General features: G+C 36.2%; 2 protein-coding genes across 2 annotated transcripts; one reads left to right on the top strand and one right to left on the bottom strand.

The window, feature by feature from the left end:
• The first annotated feature begins 7,432 nt into the window (after positions 1-7,432).
• LOC134801247 (uncharacterized) lies at positions 7,433-9,397 on the top strand. Its single transcript, XM_063773779.1, has one exon. The coding sequence runs from the start codon at positions 7,817-7,819 to the stop codon at positions 8,576-8,578; it is 762 nt and encodes a 253-aa protein (XP_063629849.1). The 5' UTR covers positions 7,433-7,816; the 3' UTR covers positions 8,579-9,397.
• A 6,395-nt stretch (positions 9,398-15,792) lies between these two features.
• Positions 15,793-23,356, bottom strand: LOC134801246 (uncharacterized). Its single transcript, XM_063773778.1, has 4 exons — positions 22,639-23,356; positions 21,802-21,989; positions 16,882-17,172; positions 15,793-15,998 (listed from the first exon to the last, which is right to left on the bottom strand). Exons 1-4 carry the CDS (start codon positions 22,944-22,946, stop codon positions 15,796-15,798), a joined length of 990 nt encoding a protein of 329 aa, XP_063629848.1. The 5' UTR covers positions 22,947-23,356; the 3' UTR covers positions 15,793-15,795.
• Between the last annotated feature and the right edge of the window lie 1,357 nt (positions 23,357-24,713).

Below are 24,713 nucleotides of genomic sequence, written 5' to 3'. Positions count from 1 at the left end.
CGTACCATTTTCGAGCTACAAGCAAAAAACTGAAAAAACTTAATCACACCTCCTGGGATTACACGCATTAAGGTCCAAATGGAGGTATCAAAACGATTTCAAGCTTGCTGGAAATTAATTCTTCGAAAAAATCTAATTTTATTGCCCTAATATGGATCTAACAAGGGTAAAGTTAGACCGATCTCGGTCTATCTCGGTCTGACTCTAGCTAGGTACGTTCTTAATTCAAATTTAATTCACCTATCTCGCAGTTATCTCACAATCTTAACATATATATCTACGAATTAGATAGTAAAAGTCTCAAACTATATGTTTTTACAACTTTCTCTTGTTAATGGGGTTATTACCTGTAATAATTGTCTGTGTGAAGACTTCGTGTAATTAAATAACGTAGCTTAACTGTACAAAATGTTTAAAATATGCTGTGGATTCATAGATAAAAAATATGACAGTAAAATGAAATGAAATGAAGAAGGTTTAATGAGGCAAAAAACATTATACATCGAAACAAATTGACAGTGGTCCCCAAACTAGCCTGGCCTGTATCTTGCCTAGGCCGAGCCTGTATCTTGCGAACATAGAGACTATAGAGAGTTCCTAAGTATTTAAATTTATGTTACACTTGTCTTATAATAATATGTCTGGTTTATATGAGTTCACCCGTCCGTCATATTATGCGATTTTGGTATTAAGAAAAGGTAATAGGGTAGATATGCTGAGAAGGTCGAATGGATTTACCTGAATTTGAAGTTAAGCGACACAAATAGTAGGGCCTATTTTAGATTTAAGCTAGTTATTAATTTCGTTTAGTAGTACCACTGTATATATATTGTATGTAAATAAAGGATTTTCACCAATAGTAGTTAAAATAATAATGGTCAATGTGTTGCAATCTTATAAAAATCATCGTGACGTCACACCACTCTCTAATGACGATTGACAGTTGACACCATGATCATTTCGTCACGGGTTCAAAAACGACATGACTTTCTCTGGGCCCATGTGTGACCTTTGTTGAGATGTAAAAGCCTCCCCACACTAGCGTCTGTCGAGCGTCGGCGTCTAGTCAGCGCTATAGAAAATGGAGTGGCTGCTAGGGAGTGCTCCCGGTACCGATTTTCTATAGAAACTCAGTACCGAAACCGGGAATTCCCGGTTCTCGCCATACAAACTCAGTACCCGGAGCATTCCCTAGTTGCTGCGCATTGCGTCAACGTTGCGTCGAGCAGCCACAGAGTTGAGTAGAGTTAAGCCAAGCGGGACCTTTTTGATACTCAAAATCCGATACAAAATGAGTTAACGAGAACCCGTACGTCACGTCACGCTATGAAATTTACACTAGGGTTTCTGAATCCGAACGGTAGCCAACTCGGCATAAAAGTAAAGATGTTCGCAGTAGTGAATTACGTTCATTATCAAAATGACTCGAAAAGTTGATGGTTATTGTCACATCAACACGGATGTGCACGGGCCATGTAAAATCTTAACGCGCATGCGTATGGTAATTTCACTTAAATTGGTCTACGTACGTATTCCTTGTCACTTTTTTAAAATCTAACTTATACAGGGTGATTTCGGGGTCGTGATCCAGAACCACTTTTTCTGACTCTGTAAATGATCCACATTATCATATGGTAGTATTTGATTAAAAGATAATTACTTGAATTATTCTTATTTTTCAAGTAAAATTAATGTTATACTAAGTAATTATGGTCACCCTATGACTTTTGACATACGCTGTATGGATTATACATATACGCAAGATTATGCAAAAATGTTTTTTCCTAGGTACTTGTCATATGCAAAAATGTTTTTTCCTACTTGTCATCTGGAAAATAATCATCATTATTGGTGATAAACAATAATTAACAACATCATTAGGCTCATCTTTGGATTCTGTATGATGTCTGGCTCTCTTGCTCCACGACCCCGAAATCACCCTGTATACTCCTAAACTTTGAATACTTGTCAATAGTGATAGGAATGAGATTAGTTTTGACTTAAGTTGTAGCCAATGTTTATGTATTGTGAGTTAAATCACGCCTCGTAAAAATGTGCTTTCGGAACTTAAGTAAATATGTACTGATTATATCAGTTGCCCGCGGTTTCCTCCGCGTAGAACTATTATTTATGTGATAAAAACTATCCGGTGCCCTATCTCGCGCTCAGATTATCTCCATACTTACCATATTATTTTCATCTACATCGGTTCAGCGGTTTGCGTAAAGGGGTTACATCCAAAAATACAGAGTTCCTTTCGCATTTATGACATAATTAGGGATTTTTGCGATTATTTAATAGTTATAAATAGTCTTAAAATAGATAGGTAAATAATAGTGTGTGAATTACAGATCCATATATTCAAGTTGGTTTATTAATTACAAAAACGATTAATATAATTGAAGAATAATAAGTCGCAGTGGAATATCGAGGAATATATTTGATACATAAAATCAGATGACGGACGGTTGATTGTACAGACATTACAACAACAACGGTTTCATAGCAACCTACCAACACTTCCTCTCAAGCAACCATCCATCATCATGTGAACACTCACAGCATCATCAAGCACTCAAGTCTAAACCTAAACCAGTCACACACCTTTCAAACTTAACGCGGGGCAATGGCTTAGTTAAGACATCGGCCAAGTTATCTTCAGTCGGGATGTACTCCAACTGAATCAACCCCTCATTGACGCAATGACGAACGAAATTGTACCTAATGTCGATATGCTTCGTCCGCCGGTGAGAAACAGGATTGTTCGCCAACGCCATGGCGCTCTGGTTGTCTACAAACAACTTGACATCCTTAGAGTTCCCCTTTTTGAATACGTGACTCACTAACCTCTGGAGGTATACAGCTTCCTTGGATGCTTCAGACAATGCGACAAATTCTGATTCACTTGAAGAAAGTGACACGCAGCTCTGCTTTCTGCACTCCCAGGATATCATATTCGGTCCAACTTTGAACATGTAACCCGAATAAGACTTTCTGTCTCTAATGTCGCCTCCCCAGTCAGCATCAACGTAACCTGTAATTAAATGACCGTTACGTTCACCTTTCGGTAGTCGCATATAAACTATTTCTTGTAAATCCCCATTCAGAAATGCGGTATTTACATCAAAATGATGTACCTGTAAATCATTTTCTGCAGCCAACGCTAGCAATAACCTTAGAGTTGATCTTCTTACGACGGGTGAAAACGTTTCAAAATAATCCACACCGTATGACTGCGTGAAGCCTTTTGCGACAAGTCTGGCTTTGTATGTCAGGTTTCCATCGGCGTCATACTTGTACTTGTAGACCCACTTGCTTCCCACTACTTTGGCTTCTGACGGTTTATCAACAACCTTCCAAACGTCGTGCTCCTTCATGGACTCCAACTCACGTTCCATTGCTGCTTGCCACTCATGACTGTCAGGTCTCTGTAATGCTTCCTTGTATGACCGGGGCTCTTCCTCTATATTGCAGGTACTATTATAGCAATACAGACCGCTATGTGCACTACGTAACCTATTCCGTAGAGGATACCTAGGTTCTGCCTCATTATGCACATCAGCCGCTCTTGGTTCTTCGTTACGATCTTCAATGGTGGGTTCTTGTCTAGAAACTTCATTGAGTACATCGGGCTCAGCTGTACGAGTAGTGTCCGCGCAAGCTTCTACGGGTACATCGACTGCGTCCGAGCTCTCTACTGCATCTTCATAGAACTCTTCTGCCATTGACATATTCGGAACCGTCTTTGAGGAATGACCGATTTCCCATACAACAGCATTGTCTTCATCTTGAACAGTCGTCTGAGACGATAACAACTCTACATTTGAACCAGTTTCTGACGCCTTTAAATCAGAACCTTCAATAAATGTAACGTCTCGACCTGTTATAATCTGTCTAGGATTGCTAAGATCCGCAAAGCGATAACCTTTAGTATCTTCGCAATAGCCGACGAAAATATATTGCTTTGCCTTAGCGTCCCATTTCTTTCTCTTCTCCTTCGGAATATGCACATAGGCCGTTGAACCAAATACTCTCAAATGATCCAACTTCTGCACTTTCCCTGTCCACAGTTCTTCCGGAATCTTCCCATTGTTAGCGCTATGAGGCAGTCTATTTTTGACGTATACCGCTGTGTTACAAGCTTCCGCCCAAAACTTCTTATTTAAGCCTTTGTCCATAAGCATGGTCCGTGCCATTTCCGTAATCGAACGCAGGGACCTTTCCGCGACTCCGTTCTGTTCTGCCGTATAGGGAACTGTCAACTGGTGCCTTATTCCCTTACTGGAAAGAAATGCATTAAAATCATTATTAACGAATTCGGTACCATTGTCCGTTCTCAGTTGTTTAACTGTCAAACCTGTCTCATTCTCCACATGCGTCACAAAATCCTTAAAGAAGCTTAAAGTTTGCGACTTTTCCTTAAGAAAATAAGCAAACATTTTCCTAGTGAAATCATCCACAATGACAAACATGTAATGAGCACCCCCGTAAGAACGTTCCGACATTGGTCCACACAAATCGGCGTATAATAAGCCGAGTTTGTCATCAGCTCGTCTCTAAACCAGTGCTTCTTAAAACTCATGTGGTTCGACGCACCGCTGTCCAGATAAAATGCCGAGGGGCTGAAGGAATCGTGTACCGACAGTGAACAGTGTAAAGCAACTTTCTTCGACTTTGAAGAAACCGTTGATACGCCTTCGCCATCCATTTCCTTTACCAGCTTCGGGCAATCTGACTTCTTATGACCTTTCTTGCCACATCTGAAGCATTTGAGCTTTAATACTGAATGTTGACCTTGTTTCTTTGCTACTGACGCCGAATTCGCAACTGAGGAATCATTCGAAGAACTCTGGCCGGAATCCTCTTGTAACAGCTTCTGACGGACATTTTCAGAGGTAAGCTTCATACCTGAGTGTTCTAATGCCATTCGCAATGGTCTATACTCATCAGGTAGACCTCTCAATAACACTACGGCTATCAGATCGTCATCAAAGCTCTGATTAATCTCTTTCAGCTTTTGAGCGTGGCTCATCACGGATGCAACATATTCATGCATAGACTTGTGATTTTCTAGCTTTTCATCCAAGAGATTATTCATCAAAGATATCCGCCGGTTAATACCTTTATCTTCGAATATAGCTGCCAACGCGTCCCACACCTCCTTAGCGTAAGATAGATTTTGCACATACGGGTACAGATGCGGCTCCAGATGTAGACATATTAACGTGAAAGCCTCCTGATCCTTCTCTATTTCTGCAGTATCTAGTTGCTTCGGTAGCGTTGACGTGTACTTGAAACATTTTTCGCGAACGAGTAGCATTTTAATTGCGAACTTCCATGACGTATAATCTTCTAATCCGTTTAATTTGGTAACAGAAAATTTTGTAAACTGGGACATGACCTGAAGAATAATAAGTCGCAGTGGAATATCGAGGAATATATTTGATACATAAAATCAGAGGACGGACGGTTGATTGTACAGACATTACAACAACAACGGTTTCATAGCAACCTACCAACAATAATAATGTATTTGCTGTTAGATTCTTAAAATGTTAATGCATTTTTATATTCGATTTTTTTTCTAAGCATGTAACTGAGCCTTTCAATGTATATTATTTTAATCTAGAAAATCCTTGACTTAATCTTGCGTTTTACTGCCTGGTAAATATTGCCTATTTAATAAATGAGTTTGGGCAAAAAAAAACATTTTGGTACAAGTCTTTACCGCTGACTGTACTTTTTTTCACAGGCAACTCATCCAATACCCATCTCAATACCTACGCATCGAGACAATTTTAACAACCCCCAGATTAGTTTGCATTGTATTATCCCATGGCCACCACCTGTCTCCTTCATCAAATCAGCTCCATGTCATCATAATATTGCATTGCCATCCGATTTACATATGTGTTCAAAATTTCAGCTCAATCGGAAATCGAGAAGTGGGTCAAATTTAGCTTCCAAGATTTGACGAGCTACTATTTAACAGGGCAAGTTAAATAGGAATTTGTAAAAAGCCTGTAATAATATAAAAAACCGGACAAGTGCGAGTCGGACTCGCCCACCGAGGGTTCCGTACTTTTTAGTATTTGTTGTTATAGCGGCAACAGAAATACATCATCTGTGAAAATTTCAACTGTCTAGCTATCACGGTTCGTGAGATACAGCCTGGTGATAGACGGACGGACGGACGGACAGCGGAGTCTTAGTAATAGGGTCCCGTTTTACCCCTTGGGTACGGAACCATAAAAAAGTAAATTCAATTACATAATAAAGTAATTGCGTGTTTTAAAGTAGTTGCGTATTTTGTAAACTCTGTTCCATGTTTTAAGATATCGATCTCAAGATCTGGAGCACAGTATTAGTGTTCAATTACCTATAATGAGCGCAGATTATGCGTCCCGTTCGAGTGACTGGCAATGGTTGGGTAGTCGGGTGATGTGTGAAGTGTCTGGGTATACTTGCAGCGGACCGACGGAATAAAATTAAGTCTAGACCTAATAGACTCTTCGAAACATGTCGCGCCAGTGACTAAAAAACACGTGAGATATTTACCGTTTAAATCAGCTTATTGACTCACGACACTTTTAATAGGAAAGGGGACGAAAGTTTCTTCATAAAAACGTAGTCCACATTTTCCTGTCTAGATATTGACATTATGGAAAATATTTTGAGATAATTTTGATGTATATCATATGATAGTATTACCATAACTGTGCCACTGCGTTTGACTTTTTTCATTTTTTGATTAGGTATTATAAGAATTAGGATCGAAAATAAACCATAGGTATTTTTAAATGCTCCTTACTTTGATTAATAAATCAACATAAATTAAACAAAGGGGCATAGCTGTGGTTGATATATATCAATTATAAAACCTTTTCAAAATATTTTCAATAATATTAATATCCAAAGGTACATTAATACGTTTGAATAGAAAGGCGAAGTCATATGTGACCCGATCAGCCCTAAGTATACCTGCAAGAAAATGAGATCCCATTCAAACCTACAAATAATTAAAACAAATCTCATAAGTGTAGTAACTTATGAGATTTGTGTGTAAATATGTCGTTCCTAATAATACGTGTAATATGACAGCTGTTTGTATAGTCGAAAGTTTTAATTTATGACCCATTTCGTACCTTGTCACAGTGACAATAGTATGAGGTCTCTAGAAACTTTTATATTGATTGTCACTGTGACAACGTAAGAAATGGGTTATAAATTAATACTTTCGACCGTATGTACCTATGGTTTTGCATAATCGATTTTTATTTTGACAAATGGTTCAACTCTCCCAGGCTTAATTGACAGCTCACTTATACATACTACATTACAGTACGCTTTCTTAAAATCCATATTTGTAAAATCCATAACCACACTATCTATATTTAAGTTATTGTGGTAAGTTATTTTGGTTTTTGCTAACACATTTATCTAAAAACGCTTTACTTCTATAAATGAGTGCAATCACGCAAGACTTTCAGAAAAAAACTGGATTATTTGCACAAAGGCCGATAACGCAGCATTGAACTTGACATTGACCACACGACGCAGACTTTGTGCGAGAGCCTACCACCAGTACATGGTCACCACACCCAGACATGCACACACAGCACATGCACATGCACGCCTCAGTGCACGTCCACACGATGCAACGATTGCACGCTCTAAAAGATTTATAGATAAATGCAGTTCCCGGTGAAAATAGATAAATGCCAGTGCTCATGTGTTTTCTGTGCATTTCAATAGACGCAAGCGTACACGCTGGACATCGGTCCAGAGCTGAGATAGGGCACCGGTTTCAATCAAAATGGAGTGCCGCGGGACTATAGTCCTGTTTTTGAGTGTTATCGCCGTGGCCTCGGCTGATTTTGGAGCGGGGATGAAGCTGCTTGGAAGGATGTATGACACTTGTGAGAAATCCCAGGAGATCGTCAAGTGCTTCAAGATCCAAGCGGCTAAGTTGGTGGACCGTGCGGCGAGGATGGACTCCCTTCCGATCATCGACGGCATCAGCCTCGTCAGCAGGCCGGAAGCTCAAAGGGCTTTCCCGTCATCTCTCCCCGAAGGCGACCTGAACTCTCTCGAGTCGGATCAAGTGGATAAGTATCTCCAATTAGCTACTTCTAAGTTGATACAGACACACCGAGTGATCATCTCGCCGACCAGCGTGGGTGCCGACATGGGACGCTCAATGAACGAGGCTAGGAGCAAACTTAAGAAGATGATCGGACCTATCATCGCTGGCGTCGCAATTAAGGGAGGATTTTTAGCCATTGCATTCCAAGCCATCGCTTTGATTGCAGGCAAGGCTCTGCTTATTGGTAAGATTGCGCTTTTGCTTTCGGCGATCATCGGCTTGAAGAAACTGGTTTCAGGAGGAGAGGCCCATGAGAAAACGACGTACGAGATCGTGAAACACCCGCAGGTCAGCCACAGCCAGACTTATTCGTCGTCTCATTACGGTAATGACTTTGACACCACCGGCCCCGGAGGTCACTACAGGAGAAGCGTGGAAGACGAAGCTGCCGCCCAAGACAGGGCTTACAGAGCTTATGCCAAGAAACAGTAAGAAAGAAGGCCCGCGACTCTTTAAGCAAAATTATAACAACGACTCGGCTCTCCGTTTAACCAAAACAGAAATAAGTTTTGGCCTTTTGCGGTAGCAATAGGAAACAAAGATTTATTAACATTATGTTAATTTTATTTATTAAACATTTTTATCCTGACGACACTGGGACCGTAACATTTAAGGTTATTTATTTGCTAATTAATTCAGATGTTACGTACATCTCGTGCTTAATCCAAATATTTAATGGCATTGATAATAATAAACATATTAACATTATTATGTAAATAAGTAATAATATGTGAATATTAATTGATGTATATGTATTTATCTATTGCGATGCAATAAAGTACTGTGTAACCAAATGCACCAAATATAATAGGTAATTATTAATGTTTTGAATATTTCGATTGACTATTATTAATTTATTGTATAACTATTAATAGATGTAATGTAGGCTAGTCGACGGGTATTGTGCATTTCTGTTCTTACGTTCAAGTGTCCAATTTTGTAAAAATAGATTAAGATTAGATAGTTACTTATTTATAAAGGTGCTGTTTTAGATAGGTAGATATAATTCATTTTTCCATTTATTTATTTAATCTATATCTATTTATATATTGTCGTGCATAAACGGCAAGGTGGTTACGCGAGTACCTTTTAACATTGAATATTTATATACAAAATAATAATGTATACTTATAATAACGCTATAAATAATGTTAATTAATAATTATTATAGCATAATAATAAGTATTTGATGATGAAAAATATTCTAAGCAAAGGAACAACAAGATTGAAAAAAAGACTATTAAATTATACTTAAACCGTGTATTTGTTTTATTCTGACATTTTTATCTTAACATGGTCAGTCAATAAGAATTATATGAAAATATAATATTGATTTGACATAGATAAGTGGTTTTATTTTTTATGCCAACTACTTTTATACCTAATCTTTGTTCCGAAAAAAATGTCATAATCCGGTAAAACAATAGATCCGATCGGAACAAAACATTTTTTTCGGATGTTTCTTAAAAAGGCTGAGCTAGTTCCCAATAAAATTATGCTTCCTTAGAATTACAATAAATATCAGAAGCCTGCACTAAAAAAACCCATTGACCTGCTTGTACCTAATTCAAAAAATAACTGAACTTTAGTAATAAATAAATTTGGATCAATATCCTAAAGTCGATTTTGCTGTTCCAAACCGACCTGTTGACTGGTGTAACACGGAATTCGCAATCCCAATATATGTGTAAGTTATAGCAAAATATTTTGTTACTGTAACGTAAAAAATAATGTTAGTATTTCAGTGTGAAACAGCACAATCTTCTAAACTGGCTACAGAAATGTCAATTACCATAGGCATCAAGTACCTAGAAATGTTTCACTGTATTGGCATTTAGAAATCATAGTGAAAAGATGCTTCACGGTCGCCTTAGCACCGTAATTAATGTGAGGTAGTGTGACCATACCGTGATACCACGTATTCCTATGTGATGCGCGAATCGCGTAGTAAGAAAACCAATAAAAGGTGACCTTGTACATACAGTGTGTAAATCCAATAGGTACGGGCGAATATTTAAACGGTGGTTAGCATAGGACCTAAGAAGATATTGAGATATATTTTGCTTAGAAAATCGATGAAAATATTAACCATACGAAATAATTCGGCCCGCAATGTAATGCACCACAGAAGTTACGAGATACGAGCTTTTTAAAGTAGCTGTCAACCCTTGTTGGCAGTTACTACAAAAAGCTCGTATCTCGTAATGTCATGTCATGTTATGTCTCGTACTATTGCTGCTCGGTAAATTTTCAAAAATTAATTACGGAGTCATAATTAAAACTTCTAAATTAATGATTACACGGATAAATTCTACATACGGTTTCATTTATTGCCCTTATTGGATTTAGACACTGTATACTGTAGGGCTAAGATGGTCGGTTTCTTATCTGTCATCATGCCTGTCACGTTCTAACAAGTATGTAAGTGCGAAAGTGACGCATGACAAGTGATAAAAATGCGACCATGATACCGGCGCTGGACGCCTATCCAAAATATCAATCGTTAGTAGAAAACAAATTGAAACTTCAATAATGTATGGAAATAGCCACGTGATTTTTCGTAGCATCTTAAAATCGTGATACATTTTTTCTTTTTGTTTGACGTCTGTTGATGTACGATTTTCAACTTGGCTAGGCTCCCTGTAGGGCTAAGATGGTCGGCCCTTTATCATTTGTCACCACGCCTGTCACGTTCTAACAAATATGTAAGTGCGAAAGTGACGCATGGCATGCCAGCGTGATAAAAGTGCGCCCATGTTACCGCTTCTAGTCAACTACAAAGAGGGACAAGTACAAGCGAAATACACACGCGAATGATAAATAAATGATATCATTTTGTTATCAAATTATCCGCAATTTATCGAAATTGGCCCGCAAGCTTGTTAAATACATATTATTACACGAGAACCATTATTTTATGAGAATCGGCCTGATTATAACTTTAAGATACGTCAAAAATTTGCTAAAGATACGACATGGATCGGATATGTCAGTGTCAAAGGTGACGTTTCTTCAAACAAAAACGTATCTTTAGCAAATTTTTGACGTATCGTAAAGTTAGAATCAGGCCGTACAGAGAAAGAAAAGTCTGCAGCGATTTTGATAGCCCACGCAGTGCAAGTGTTATTTATACGTCATAATTTTCTTAGAAGTTTGACTTTTAAAATAACACTTGCACTGCGCGGGCTATCAAAATCTCTGCAACTTTTCTTGCTCTAACTCTATTAACTTTCCATCTATCCATCAAATTGCAAAAACAAATTGACATTGTCATTTACATATTCCATTGTCATGTTCTATTTTTAAATATGTACCTATTCATACACTTAATTACCAGTACCAATTATGTCATTATCGATATTACGGATATTTTGTACACGCTAAGTAATAAGTGCCGCATTCCTCATAGACAATACAGACATATACCAATTGCTATACATATACATACTAATTAATATCAATACTATGTTTTCATTATGTATTTGGTGCGACATGGTGCAGGCGGATATGCGCGAACTTCGAGTCAACAATTGGCGAGAGATCGCAGGACCGAGAAAAGTGGCGCTGTCTTGTGTCGGAGGCCAAGTCTCATTTTGGGTCGCTGAGCCAACGGAGTAAGTAAGTAGTGAGTATGTTTTCATTATTAAAAACAAGTCGGTTGAGTCAGACCAAGCTAATTAGGCAGCGATTTTGATAGCATAGACGTGCAAGTGTTACTTTAAACGTCAAACTAATATTACATTATGACGTTTAAAATAACACTTGAACAATCTGCATGTGCTATGAAAATCGCTGCCTCGTTAGTTGATCTGACTCTAATCATGCAAAAACTCCCGGTGGCCAAGGGGTTTAGGCGTCTGACTTTTTAACTAAAATAATATATTGTATCCTGTCCTCGAATATACATTCGAGTACAAATGAAGTAGGTACCTTTTTGTTAACTATAAAAAATAGGAACATAATGTTGTAGATAATTTAATAACCGGGGGCAGGTCGTATCCTAGAGTAGCCCGACTGAAAAATTTTGTACTCCCTATTACTAGAAATCCAAAATTTTGCGTCGCTACTCGGTTTTACTAAAGTGACTGCCAGATTGCCCATTTTTATAGGTTTAATTTGAGCATGTTCTATATTGTTTATTATAGTTCTTTATCTGAATATTGAGAAAATAGATAGGTACTTTTCAAATAATTATAGTGGAATATCTTTTGCTTTGATACAAAATCTTCCTTACAAAAGTTACAACGTTATCCTTCCTCTTTTCTTCCATTACTTTGAAAAACACCACATTTTTTTTCTTTTTATTTGTACTGTCAGTAGTACCTAACGTTTAAAAATTGTGCATTCTGCAGGCGTAGCCTTGTTTACATAAATACAGTATGCCTTTCCAAAGATTGCCATCTTTATAACTAAGCTTGTAATTGGAAACTAACTACTATCTAATTTACAGCATATTTCTACATTTATAACACCTTGTAAATTATGTTACTGATAAGATTCTTGTCACGGACAGTAGAGGTAGTTTTTCAGTAGGTACTTTTCAACATTACAGCGGCCTAGGTGATCAAAAATAACTGAACATGCGCCTCAGTGACTTTGTTCAAATATTTGTGAATACCTTGGCCGCTTCGATATCAATCCTAGAAATGTGTCAAATTATTGTTTTTTTAACGGAATTTATGCCCTGGATGCCAGCTCTTTAAGCCAAATCTCATAGAAAAATGGCCAAGCTATGATGGCGCCATCTATGCAAACTTTTGACAGTTCCAAACCCCATTGGTAAAACATAGTAGTAAGAGAAACATAAAAAAAATAAACATAAGGGAATCAGTCCCTTCTAAAGTTTTCTGTTTGCTATTAGGTCATTACCTATGAAATTGGCGTTTTGTTCGGAGAATTTCAACGAAACACGAATTTCCATACAATTAATTTTGCGGATATTTTTTTGATGGCTAATTCAAACCAAACAAAATTTTTCCAGTAATTTTTGACACCTTTAAGGTATGTTTTCAATATCTCCATTTCTTGAAAATTGGTACCATTAGAAAAATATAAGTAATTTTAATACTCGAACCGACAGCACATGAAAAGACCTATTTTCAAGGCTTAATTCTGAACACTTAACAATAAAAAATAACAATTAATTGCTGTCAAGCAGTTTGGCGAAATCATATTGTAGTTTTATTGTAATTGTGTATGTACTTTTGTAAAAAAAAAAAAACTAGGATCAGACTTATATCTATGAACAAAAACGCCAATTTCATAGGTAAGGACCTAATATTTTGCAATATTTACGCACATGACACAAATACATACGATTTATTACTACTCGATTCAACATTTTATTATAGTGTAGCGCCTAATTTCTATCTAATACCTACACTTTTTTTTTTAATGACAATGGAAAAGCTATAAATTAATTAATCATGCTTCTGTGTGCCGTTTGATCACTTAATGCATCTACTATTAAACGGCTTTATTAAACTCTTTATACCCTCACGCTAGAAAAATCATAACCTATTATAAAACTCATATGCAGCTACGACTTTTCGGTTTTGCGCTGAAAATATCCGCTATCCCGGTCCCGATGCGTGATCAAACTCAAATACATAGAAATCAGAGCAAATCCACCGCTAACTAACAGACCAAACTATTTAATTAACAAGAAAACTTTACAACAAAACAACCTATGTAACATACTAAACCATAGACGTAACGATGTTCTAGTTTTCGAATCGTAAGGTAATATAGAAATATGAAGCGTGTGAGAGTTGTGATGTTTTAAAATTTAACGGCAAAGCAATTACGCTAAAGAAAGCTTTAGAATCTTCTAATTGACACGCAAAATCGTATCGACACAAATCACGAAGATATAGCACGCGATACAGAGCACGTAAGTATTTGATGAAAAAATCATGAAAGCCGAGCGAAATATGTCGGAGATGTGGTGGTGGGTGTTTATAAATTTAATGTTGAGATTGAGCGCCGTAGACATTTCGCAGTGGCGATATGATTATACTGTGTATATTGGTTTGCGCGACTTGCGGCTATAGCATTGGGTATTTATTGGACAGATTAAATAGGATTGGGTTATCCAAGAAATGTATTGTTTATTGTTAGTTTATTTGCCAAGTTGAGCGACAGCGAAATCAATAGTTTTTATTACATACCCAATATTTAAGATCTTCTTGATTGAAATTTAACATTTTCAAAGTAATTTGAGCTCGATTAATAATACTAAACGAATTAAGAAGGTGTTTTGTTTTATGTCGCTCGTATTCAAAATCAAATATCATTATGGGTTCCTCAATTATTATATTCATTAAATATAATATAAGTAAACTAGAAGTTCCTTTAAATTAAATAAAAACACAAGATCATATGTAAATTTTATTTGAAACAGATACAAAAATCATTTTTTGGGAATATATTTACATCCATCCCGATGTAAAATCGTATCTACGATAAATAAATAATATACAATTCAACGTCGATTAAATTATTCATTTGAGGTCATTTAATCATCATAGAGTTACATAAATAACTTAGAGACTAAGCAACTCACAAGTCACAAATTTACTTAAAATGCAACCCTACAGAAAAATCACGCACAAAGTTTTACCAGCAATAAAGAATTACTTAAACGTTTTTCACCGCAACGTAAAAGTGTTCAGCACAGTGCTCGACAATGGAGACCTAGGCTCTCCGAAATATGTCGCAAAAGTGACTAAAAAACACGTTATTTAAACCTTAAAATCAGACGCAAATTTAAACCCTAGAGAACATTTAGTACCAGAGTGAAAAATACGAAACGTCACTTAAAGAAATTCGCTTTCACCCCATTTCATCGGAAACACATCCTCATAACGACTTGAGCGCATTTCCAACTATTTAGAGCGTGTAATCGCCGCACAATACAGGATGCTCGAACCGGGACATGTGAACTCGTTACGAGAAATTGAATCATCGATAGATAGCATTGGAATTTTTATTAATAATGTATGTAAATCAGGGATGATAAAAAGTGAAACAATGACAATGAGGAACATGATAATTATAACAATGTAATTGTTACAATGAATGATTGTGGGGAAAATAGAGATGCGAGAAATATACATCATAAATGACTAGAAGAGTAATTAAGTAGTATTAAGTAGAGCATTGCATACATTAGTTAGTGGGAGTTGAGAAATTGTTAAGGAAGGAAATTGGAAATGGAAATAGCTAATTAATGTTTAAGAAAAGAAAACTAGCAAAAGTTAAAAAAAAAAAAAAAACTAGCAAATGTTAAAAATAAATTAAATGGAAATGAGAAAATACAAAACAATTACATACTTATTATACAAATGCAATAAAAAAGTAAAGTTAATAACATTATCAATACACATAATAGAATAAATAATAACAATTAAATATAATGCTGGGAAAACACATTAGGTAGGTATTAGTATACAATGTATTAAAAAAAATACTGAATAATCAGTATTATCACAAAATACAATTTATACCATTTAAAACGTCCGATACAAAAGATGAGCAGGTAAATGTTCATAGCAAATTCGATTGTGATATACAAAAATAATAATATAATATTTTTGGTTATAACCCCCAGCAATCACATCAAAAGAAAACTAGTTTACTTTATGTCGCTATCCGACGTTGATAGGTGTCCAAGCGAAATTCCTTGCGTTTCTAACCTTGGTTGCTTCTCTATTAGGGTCTTCATCTTTCTTGGTGATAAAAAGTCTTTCTAGTCTATCTTTTAGTTCATCGGGCGTTATAGGAGAAGCGGTTGACTGCTCTGCAGACTTGAAATAGTATTCCGAATGGTGAGGATGTCTATGGTAGTATCCTGAAAAGGTTAATGGTTCTTAAAGAGAAATTGACGTATTGTCTCCTATTCGTGTTTTTACCTAATTATTACGGTCATTCTCAAAAAAATATCTGTGCGGTCTAATCGCCACGACCCATATTTTCATACAAAATGTATGAAAAGAGTCGTGGCAATTAGACCCAACCGCAGGCATATTCTCAGAGAATGATCCATTTATAAGGAATGGCTGTTGTTAGTGTTTTTGACTTTAAAATTAGTCAACATAAAAATACATACAATACTAAATTTTTGGGGACAGAAAAACTAAACCAGTAAGTAAAGTAGTAAAAAAGACAGGGTTTAATTTACTTTTGACATTGGATAGTTATACTTCCTCCCAGATTTTTTCCCATTTTAGTATCTACTTAACTCAAAAAAAATATCTTTGGGATTCGAACCCAAGAAAATGAAAGGACTATAGGAATATTACTAATAAAAACTCACATTGCTCACTTCGTACGCAGTGATTTAAGTTTTAAGTCAAAGGAGCCGTCGATGGCTTTAGAATAGAGCATCGGCACGAGGTCAATGAACCTGCGATCGAAAGTTCTTTATGACTTCGGCATCCAGAATTCTAAGGATATGTGTGTACTTTGTTTACCAAGTGTAAAATTTTAAATTTTGTATGGACGTTTTCAGAAGTGCTCTCCACTCAGATTTTTCTAATAACGAAAAATGTTGGTTTGTTTTATGCAGCACGTTGTTTTCATTGCACACAAACCTACATAAAAACATAATGTTCTGAAGCAACTGCGAACATTTTTCTACTGATCATTATCATGAACTTAATGGATGCGAGTTAGAAAAATCAAAAAAAAAAAATTTGCAAACCAATATATTATTTATAGACTTAGCAACTTACCTCCTCCTGAACCTCCTGCTCCATGGTGTCCGTGAAAATATCCAGGACTGTCATAAGAAGTATATGACGATAAAGGCGAACTTGAAAAGTCTCCATATCCAGATCCAGACCCATGGCCCCAACCTGATCCTCCGCTAAACACTGTAACCGCTAACAGTGCTATTTTGGCCAAGAAGAACGCTTTTTTGCTGGCGATCAAAAGTAGACCAAGTAATAATGGTAGTAGGGTCGATAATTGGAACTTGAAGCCGAGGAGAAATGGTACAAGCAAATTCCTAGCCAGCAATCGTCCTGGAAAAGGAAAGAGAAAATTATGTAGATCGTCATTAATTTAATGGTGGCTTTAAAATAATAAACAAAATAACCTTAAAGAAATATAAATTTTACAACGTGCTATTATTGGAGATTCTCATACAGTAATTTGCCCGAATAGGGTTAATATCAGTTTAACGTTTTTTACTTAAAAGTCCACCTAGCTCTACTATACAAGGATAAGCTGCCAAGAAACTGAAACTTAATACGATTGCATTGTTTTTGAGTAGTTTCAAAATAGCTATCAGCTTAATTGAAAAGCGAAGAATGGGTCAAATCTCACTACTAAGATTTAACAGACTGACAACGCGCAGGTGATTAAACAATGTACTCTTAATGCTTGTGAGTGTAAAAAAATCTAAACATGAGGTTAAATATCTTGTTATAAATAATTATGTACAACTGTTTATGATTACTATTTTTTTATTTCTGACCCCGCATATAAATTTTTCTTTATAATTAGATAATTGAGCGTTATTTTTTCCTCAGATTTTTTGTTAACCTTCCACACGCTTTACAGGCATTTATCTATTTAATACAGTTTAGCTCACTAGAACAGTGTACCGCTTTGTTGTGGCGTTTAATCTGCTTTTAAGTAAGACGCAAGTAGAATTCATCTCACCAGTACTGTTATGCATATTAATGTGGGCCTACAATATGTTTGTCGACCTAATTATGACAATTTTATAGTTCATATGGTGTACATAATATATTGGTTTGCTGAACTGAACTTGTAGAGATCGGTGTTCTGCCTTTTCGCAGAACTATTTTTGGCGGAATTTCATTTGCCAACCAACATTTCGCCGACGATCACTTTGACAACTAACGATTAGCAAATTTTTGTATGACAACGTTCCTATTGGTAGAATTATTGTAAAGCAGATTATTATAACGCCTCTAAACTTTTGGGAGACTTATCATTTGTCAAATCTTTCACTTGGTCGAACAACTCTTGGACGAATAACGTTTCGTTGAAGCTACAGTTCGCTTTTCATACATTAGGTAAGTTACAAATAAGAAAAAGATACATAGGTACCAAAAAATCTAAAATGGCCGAGTTGTTGGACTTTTATAATGTAGGTATATTTTAATATTTGAAGCCAGTGACAGCGAGCGAGCAACACCTTCCAGGGCAGAGCCGACTTGGATATGGTTAGGTTTAGAGATGGGTAGTGAGTAAATTACTCACGGGTAAATACCGAGTAAATACTCAGTATTTACTCGTTTATACCCAAATTGGTGGGTATAAACTATTTAGAGTGCTGAAAGGGGCATATAAATTTGAAATATAGGTGTATTTTGTAAGCCGCTACTGAATTAAGTACTCAAAATTGTAAGAAATGTATTTTTAAGAGCGGCACTCCATACATTGTAACTTATTGTCACAAATTTTTTTTTCAGAAACCACCAACGTGTTGCACATCATTAAATGGGTCTTTAAAAATAACTGGAATGTTACTAAGAAAATTTTTGGATAAATTGAATATTTATGGAAAAAAAACCGTATTGAAAGGCCAAAATAATGTTTATCTCTCTATAACTTTAGAACCAAAGTTCAGAAAAAATATGAAAAAATATCGGGAGATTAGCCGTATTAGAGTACAAAAAACAATATTTTGAATATCATCGGTTGAGCCATTTTTGAGTTTCGTTAAAAAACCCTTAATACGTTTTATTAAACCTTTTAAAGGTCGTAAGTGCCGCGTAAACACGCACTTTTGCGCGACATGCAGTTATCTAGATCATTGATAGAATTTAAGTACCATATTTTAAAAGTACCTTCTTATTTAAAACAAAATTGTTAACTATGCATTATCACAATTTGCCTCTCACTAATAATTACTTACCTTTTTTTCCTAAATTAAGCGTCCTATATGCTTTTTATTTTAAAGATATTGTTAATACACGTTAGCACTCTTCAATGAAAGACAATTTTGTTCTTAAATTTCACTTTTTGAATATTTTGTAAGCAATCGTTTTTACCCACCTAAATGAGTAAATACGGGTATTTATCGGGTGCTTTGAGTAAATACCGAGTAAATACTCAGTATTTACTCATCCCTACCCAACCCTGGTTAGGTTGGAAGACTAAGGCGGGAGCAAAGCTAAGCTAAGCTAGTCTTCGAGGTTTAAATTTTTTTCAACAACCCAAAAAACGTAATTACACAGCAACTTTCGGGTCAAATATCCCAACTTTCGTGTCAAATATCTTAGCCATTTTTGATTTTAGAAAAAAGTTATTGCTACAAAACATGCTTATTTTAGCATATTATCTACGATTACCTACACAATAAAAAATTGATGTTACAATGACACAACATCCATCGTAAATTTGACCAAGTCCTAGATTTTTCTCAACTTTCGGGTCAAATATCTCGGCCATTTTTAATTTTAGAGAAAAGTTTATTAAGAAAAAAGTGATTATTTCATCAAAATCTTGTAAATTATTCTAAGTGTTTTGAAACCCCTATGTTTTTCTCAAAAAAAAATCTGTCCCAGAAACGGCCCCCCTTTGGTACAGTCTGACCAAATTAAACAATTGGTATTACAATAAACAACTAAGTGTATATATTATGCCAACTAAAACATTCTACTACAAGAAAGTTGGCATTTTGAAAATTGACATTATAAAACACAGACCAAACGTTTACATAGTTGGTAACTGTGCGGTTGGCAAATAAAAAAAACATTTGATAAGTTGGGAAATGAAAATTCGGCGAAATAAAATTCCGCCAAACGTGAGTTGGGAAGTGATAATCGACCATACCATTTTCGGCGATAAATAAGAGAACCGTAGAGATCCTTTATTACTAATAAAGTGGTCAAAACTAAAAATAAATTCAAATGTATTAATAGCTTAGTTTGAAAAAAGTCCTTTTATGCTTAAGTACATTAAAGCGTCTCCTTAGTAGTTATATTAACGAGCTTATAAAATGATCCAAACTTCATCGGTATTGAAGCACTGCGGGCCAATTTTTGAATTTCGACCGCTCGATTTCGTGTACCTATTTCGTTAAAAAATATCTATCACTACTAGGCATTTAAATTCTACTAATAGAATTGAAATCGAGTGGCCAATTCCACTAGATTCCAAATTTCGAACGCTCGTATTTCATAATTAGTATTTCACCGTTTTCCACCGATTTTCGAGTGACGAAATCGAGCGATCGAAATTCAAAAATCGGCCCCCTGATTGTTTTTAAAGCCTTCTTATATTTTTCTAGTGTCATCATTATTGATCCAAGATTTACAAACACAACCCAAGTATGGCCTTGTAAAAGTTTTAGTCATTTTCGGTAGATGGCGCCCTACAGCCAAGTTCAATGTTAACGCTACCTTGAAACGAAAGTAGCTGCTTAAATACTTTCAAGGTTTTTAGGTAGATGGCGCTACGAGTCCTATCATGAAAAATAATTTCCTGCAAAGTATTATCAATTTTATGGAATAAAAATAGTTTAGTTTTCATAACATAACAGGTTGTGATCAATTTATGATTATATTTCATTTGTTGATGCTCAGCATTCTTGAGGTTTACTTATTTATCAACTTATTTTTGTATCATACTTGCCTTAAATAGCCAAGAAGTCTACAGTAAAATGACAGGCATTAACTTTCAGCCTATATGCATATTTTGCCTCCATATCCCCTAAAACTCTCAACAGTGAATTTTCTAGTGGGAGTGAACTGTGTGGCTACCACCAGTTTGGCACTGACATACTTAAACGATTACTTCTATGCATCTCGCTCGTACTCGCATATAAGTGCAAGCGAGATGTATAGGAAGCAAATTACGTAGACGTTTGCGTATTATGTCAGTTTTGACACTGTCAGTGACTCATGGTACGTATAAAATATTGATAATGACACCGCAGCAGAACCAAAGTAACCGATGTAGTCCTCCGAATCGCTAAACTTAAGTGGCAGTGGGCGGGGCACATTGCCCGTAGAACCGATGGCCGTTGGGGCGGAAAGGTTCTCGAGTGGCGACCACGTACCGGAAGGCGCAGCGTGGGTAGAACCCCCCCACAACGTGGACTGACGACCTGGTAAAGGTCGCGGGAGTCCGCTGGATGCTGGACGGTCATTGTGGCACTCTTTGGGGGAGGCCTATGTCCAGCAGTGGACGCAGGGGCGTATTTTGAAATTTGGCGCCCCGGGCCAATACGTTTTGCCGCCCCAGAAGTCAAGGAAGAAAAACAAAATGCAATCCGGCATGCCGCCCCTGGGGGTTGGCATATGCCGCCCCTGGAGGTTGGCGCCCCGGGCCATGGCCCGGATGGCCCTAGGGTAAATACGCCCCTGAGTGGACGTCCTCTGGCTAATATGATGATGATGATGATGAATGACACCCGCAAAAAAGCCACTCGCCTAATATAATCAAAGTTACTCTCTAATTATAAACGACGTCCTTAAATTACATAACATTTGGCTTAGTTACTTGAATATTCATGTCAAAGTTCATGTTATTTGAGAATGTTGTTAAAAAAGGAAAGCGTATCTTTAATTGTATGGTGGCGACTAAGTAAAATTTAACCATCTGATAAAAATGAATACCTACTATTACCTAGTGTTGAGATATTAAATGCGTAAGTACTACATGAAACTTACCTGTAGACATTTCACCATGCTGCTGATGATTATATGACCGATCCTTCACCCTTGGGTCCATCACAAATTCTAGTATTCCATTAGCTAACGTGGGACCGATTCGCATCACAAGACCGGGGTAAAGACCACTAAGGTCCCAGTGCAGCGACCTCTTTGAAATTAAGTTGCTTGCATCTTCCATCATAGAACTATAATGAAATGTAATAAAAATTATTAACAAAGGTTCGAATTGACCTATGAATCCTATGATTAAGAAATTAGTCTTATCCATGTAGGGTTCCGTATTAACTACCCGCGTAAATTGAATGGTCTTTATTAATTCCGGAGTAAGGTGGTGGTACTAGTGCTAATGCCCAATAGATCACTCCCTGCTGTCACCTCTATTGAAAATGAGAATGACTTAAGTTTCAAGATGACATGTACTGGGACCGCGTCGAGCACCAGTACCACCACCTTATTAGGTAGTTTAATGAATTTGTAGAGAAGCACTTCACTGTAGGTAGATGTAATAAGATTATGATTTGTTACCATTATGTTTTGGTAATCTATTTAGAATTAGGGAATAAATGGCAGCTTAGTAATTTGGCCTTAATAAAAATTAAATTTTCTTTGTAAAAGGATGTAAATGCACTGAGAGTTAATCTGTTGATTTAAACTGACACGTTATTCACTCATAATTTTTAAAACAAATACCGGACTTAATCGCCTTTTGGACTTATGACCCGTATTTGTGTTAAAATTAAAATTTAAACTGTTTATTTTTTTATGTAACAGTTATTTTATTCGTTAAAAGCTATCTTACATAACATCTTGAGAATGGATTATTAAATGAAGTACCGGAAATCCATTGGATCTTTGTCAAGAAAGCTCCCAAAGTGCCTTGGCGTTTTTTCATCTCTGACGAACGATATCCCATTAGCCAAACTAAACGATTCCACTTCATCATATTTGTCTAAGTTCTTGAGCACCTCTTTGCCAAAGCAAACTCCAACTTCCGTACTTCGCTGAACACTGACACAGTCATTTAATTCCGCATTTTCAACATTATTTTCTTTCAACTCTTCACCTTCTTGCAACTGGATAGGTATAACTTCGACTAGAGTAAGAACTAAGAAAACAAACGTTAAACGGAGCGACGAAGACATTTTTCAAAACATTTCAAAATTTGCACGGATTTTTGCAAACACTACCGACAAGAATGGGGCGAATGTTACGTATAACAAAATTGTAACAAACCCCAGTATTCTTATAGACTTTCCTTGTTATGTCTCGGTGAACTTTGCCATTGTTGGGGCCTCGTCACGGGGTCTTCCCACGTCCAAACAACAATAGGGTGAAAATTTGAGTGCGATTTGGAACATATCTGTGAGAGCGATCTACCACATGTTTTGCATGTTACATCACGTTGTGTAATTGACGTAATTTTTTTAGGAACGTGGAAATAGATGAAATTTTGAGGGCAATGAAAGCCATTGTTTCTTTATTTGCATGACAATTGGTATTATTAAGTCACATAATATTAGAAATAGCAATGTTATGAAACACACCTTTAGGTGCATTGAACCAAACTACATTTATATTTTTGTACCTATTCAGTAAGTAAAAAAGTAATAAAGAGACATCTATAAAGATCATTCAAGTCTATTACAGTAGTTAGATAGACTTGTTAAATCACTTATTTCATAAAAATTCAAAATTTAATTTCTTTATAACAAGCCAAATCACGCATAAAATACCGACAATCAGCATTAAAAGGTAACTTCCAGAGCCTCTGACCTCTTCATTGTCTTACAACCTGCTACACTAGTATTTAAATGTTACACCTTAACTTAAGTCCACTCATATGATAATATCGTTCTTAAATTTAGGAGCATAGCGTTCATAATCCTTTGTATCAGTTTTGGTGTTAAAGTCTGTTTCAAATTTAAATGCGGCAAGGAGTGAAAGTATATTTTTTTCTTATACGTCCGGCTTGCTTTAGTAAAAGTTTTGTTTGACTGACGTAATAGTTCCTCGATTTAACAATGACATTCAAGCCATAGTTTTCACATTACGTTTTCAAATCGTAAGCTATAGTGTAACCACTAATGACTAGTCTAAGAAATAGACGGAGGATTTAACTATTGAAGACTGTAGACTATAAGTACTATATAGGTAATACAGAAAAACTTCTCTTGCCACAAGCCAGGCAAATAACCAGTCATACTGATAAATAATAAGCAGATAACGTAACGTATGAACCCATTAATCTCTAGATGTGTCACATGCGTGTTGCTGTTAATAATGAAGCCTAAGGTAACCTCAACTACAAACGCCTAACCTAGTTTATTACGATTAAGGCATACATTTCAAAATACACTTGGGAAAAAAATGATGAATTTTCTACGGAATGTCATCGCTATCTTTTTATTGGCATTGTTATTTACCGCAGTGAATAATAGGAAAAGAAAAATGATATTTAAATCTAATGAGAAGAAGAAAAATAACCTACTTTGATCTTCACGATTAACAGTCATAACGTTTCATTCTGTTAAATCTATATTTGATCTACCGCTACCTGTATAAATATGCCTCATATATTTTTTCTTGTAAACATAGTACTAGTAATTTTAATCATCTCATCATCTTCCTCGCGTTATCCCGGCATTTTGCCACGGCTCATGGGAGCCTGGGGTGCGCTTGGCAACTAATCCCGAGAATTGGCGTAGGCACTAGTTTTTACGAAAGCGACTGCCATCTGACCTTCCAACCCAGACGGTAAACTAGGCCTTATTGAGATTAGTTCGGTTTCCTCACGATGTTTTCCTTCACCGAAAAGCGACTAGTAAATATCAAATGATATTTCGTACATAAGTTCCGAAAAACTACTACTACTACTACACATTTTACAATTTTTTTGAGTAATAGTAATT

The sequence above is a fragment of the Cydia splendana genome, chromosome 21 (genome assembly GCF_910591565.1).
Source record: "Cydia splendana chromosome 21, ilCydSple1.2, whole genome shotgun sequence".
Taxonomy (NCBI): Eukaryota; Metazoa; Arthropoda; class Insecta; order Lepidoptera; family Tortricidae; genus Cydia; species Cydia splendana.
The sequence above is the reverse complement of the archived record's forward strand: the minus strand, read 5'-3'. Positions and strand labels throughout refer to the sequence as shown.

Bases quoted from the DNA above. Each gene is read 5' to 3' on its own strand.
- LOC134801247 (XM_063773779.1), top strand. From the start codon at position 7,817: ATGGAGTGCCGCGGGACTATAGTCCTGTTTTTGAGTGTTATCGCCGTG.
- LOC134801246 (XM_063773778.1), bottom strand. From the start codon at position 22,946: ATGTCTTCGTCGCTCCGTTTAACGTTTGTTTTCTTAGTTCTTACTCTA. The intron at 21,990-22,638 runs GTACTTCATTTA...ATTTCATTATAG, and splicing joins AAAGATCCAATGGATTTCCG to TTCTATGATGGAAGATGCAA. The intron at 15,999-16,881 runs GTAAGTTGCTAA...TAACCTTTTCAG, and splicing joins AGCAGGAGGTTCAGGAGGAG to GATACTACCATAGACATCCT.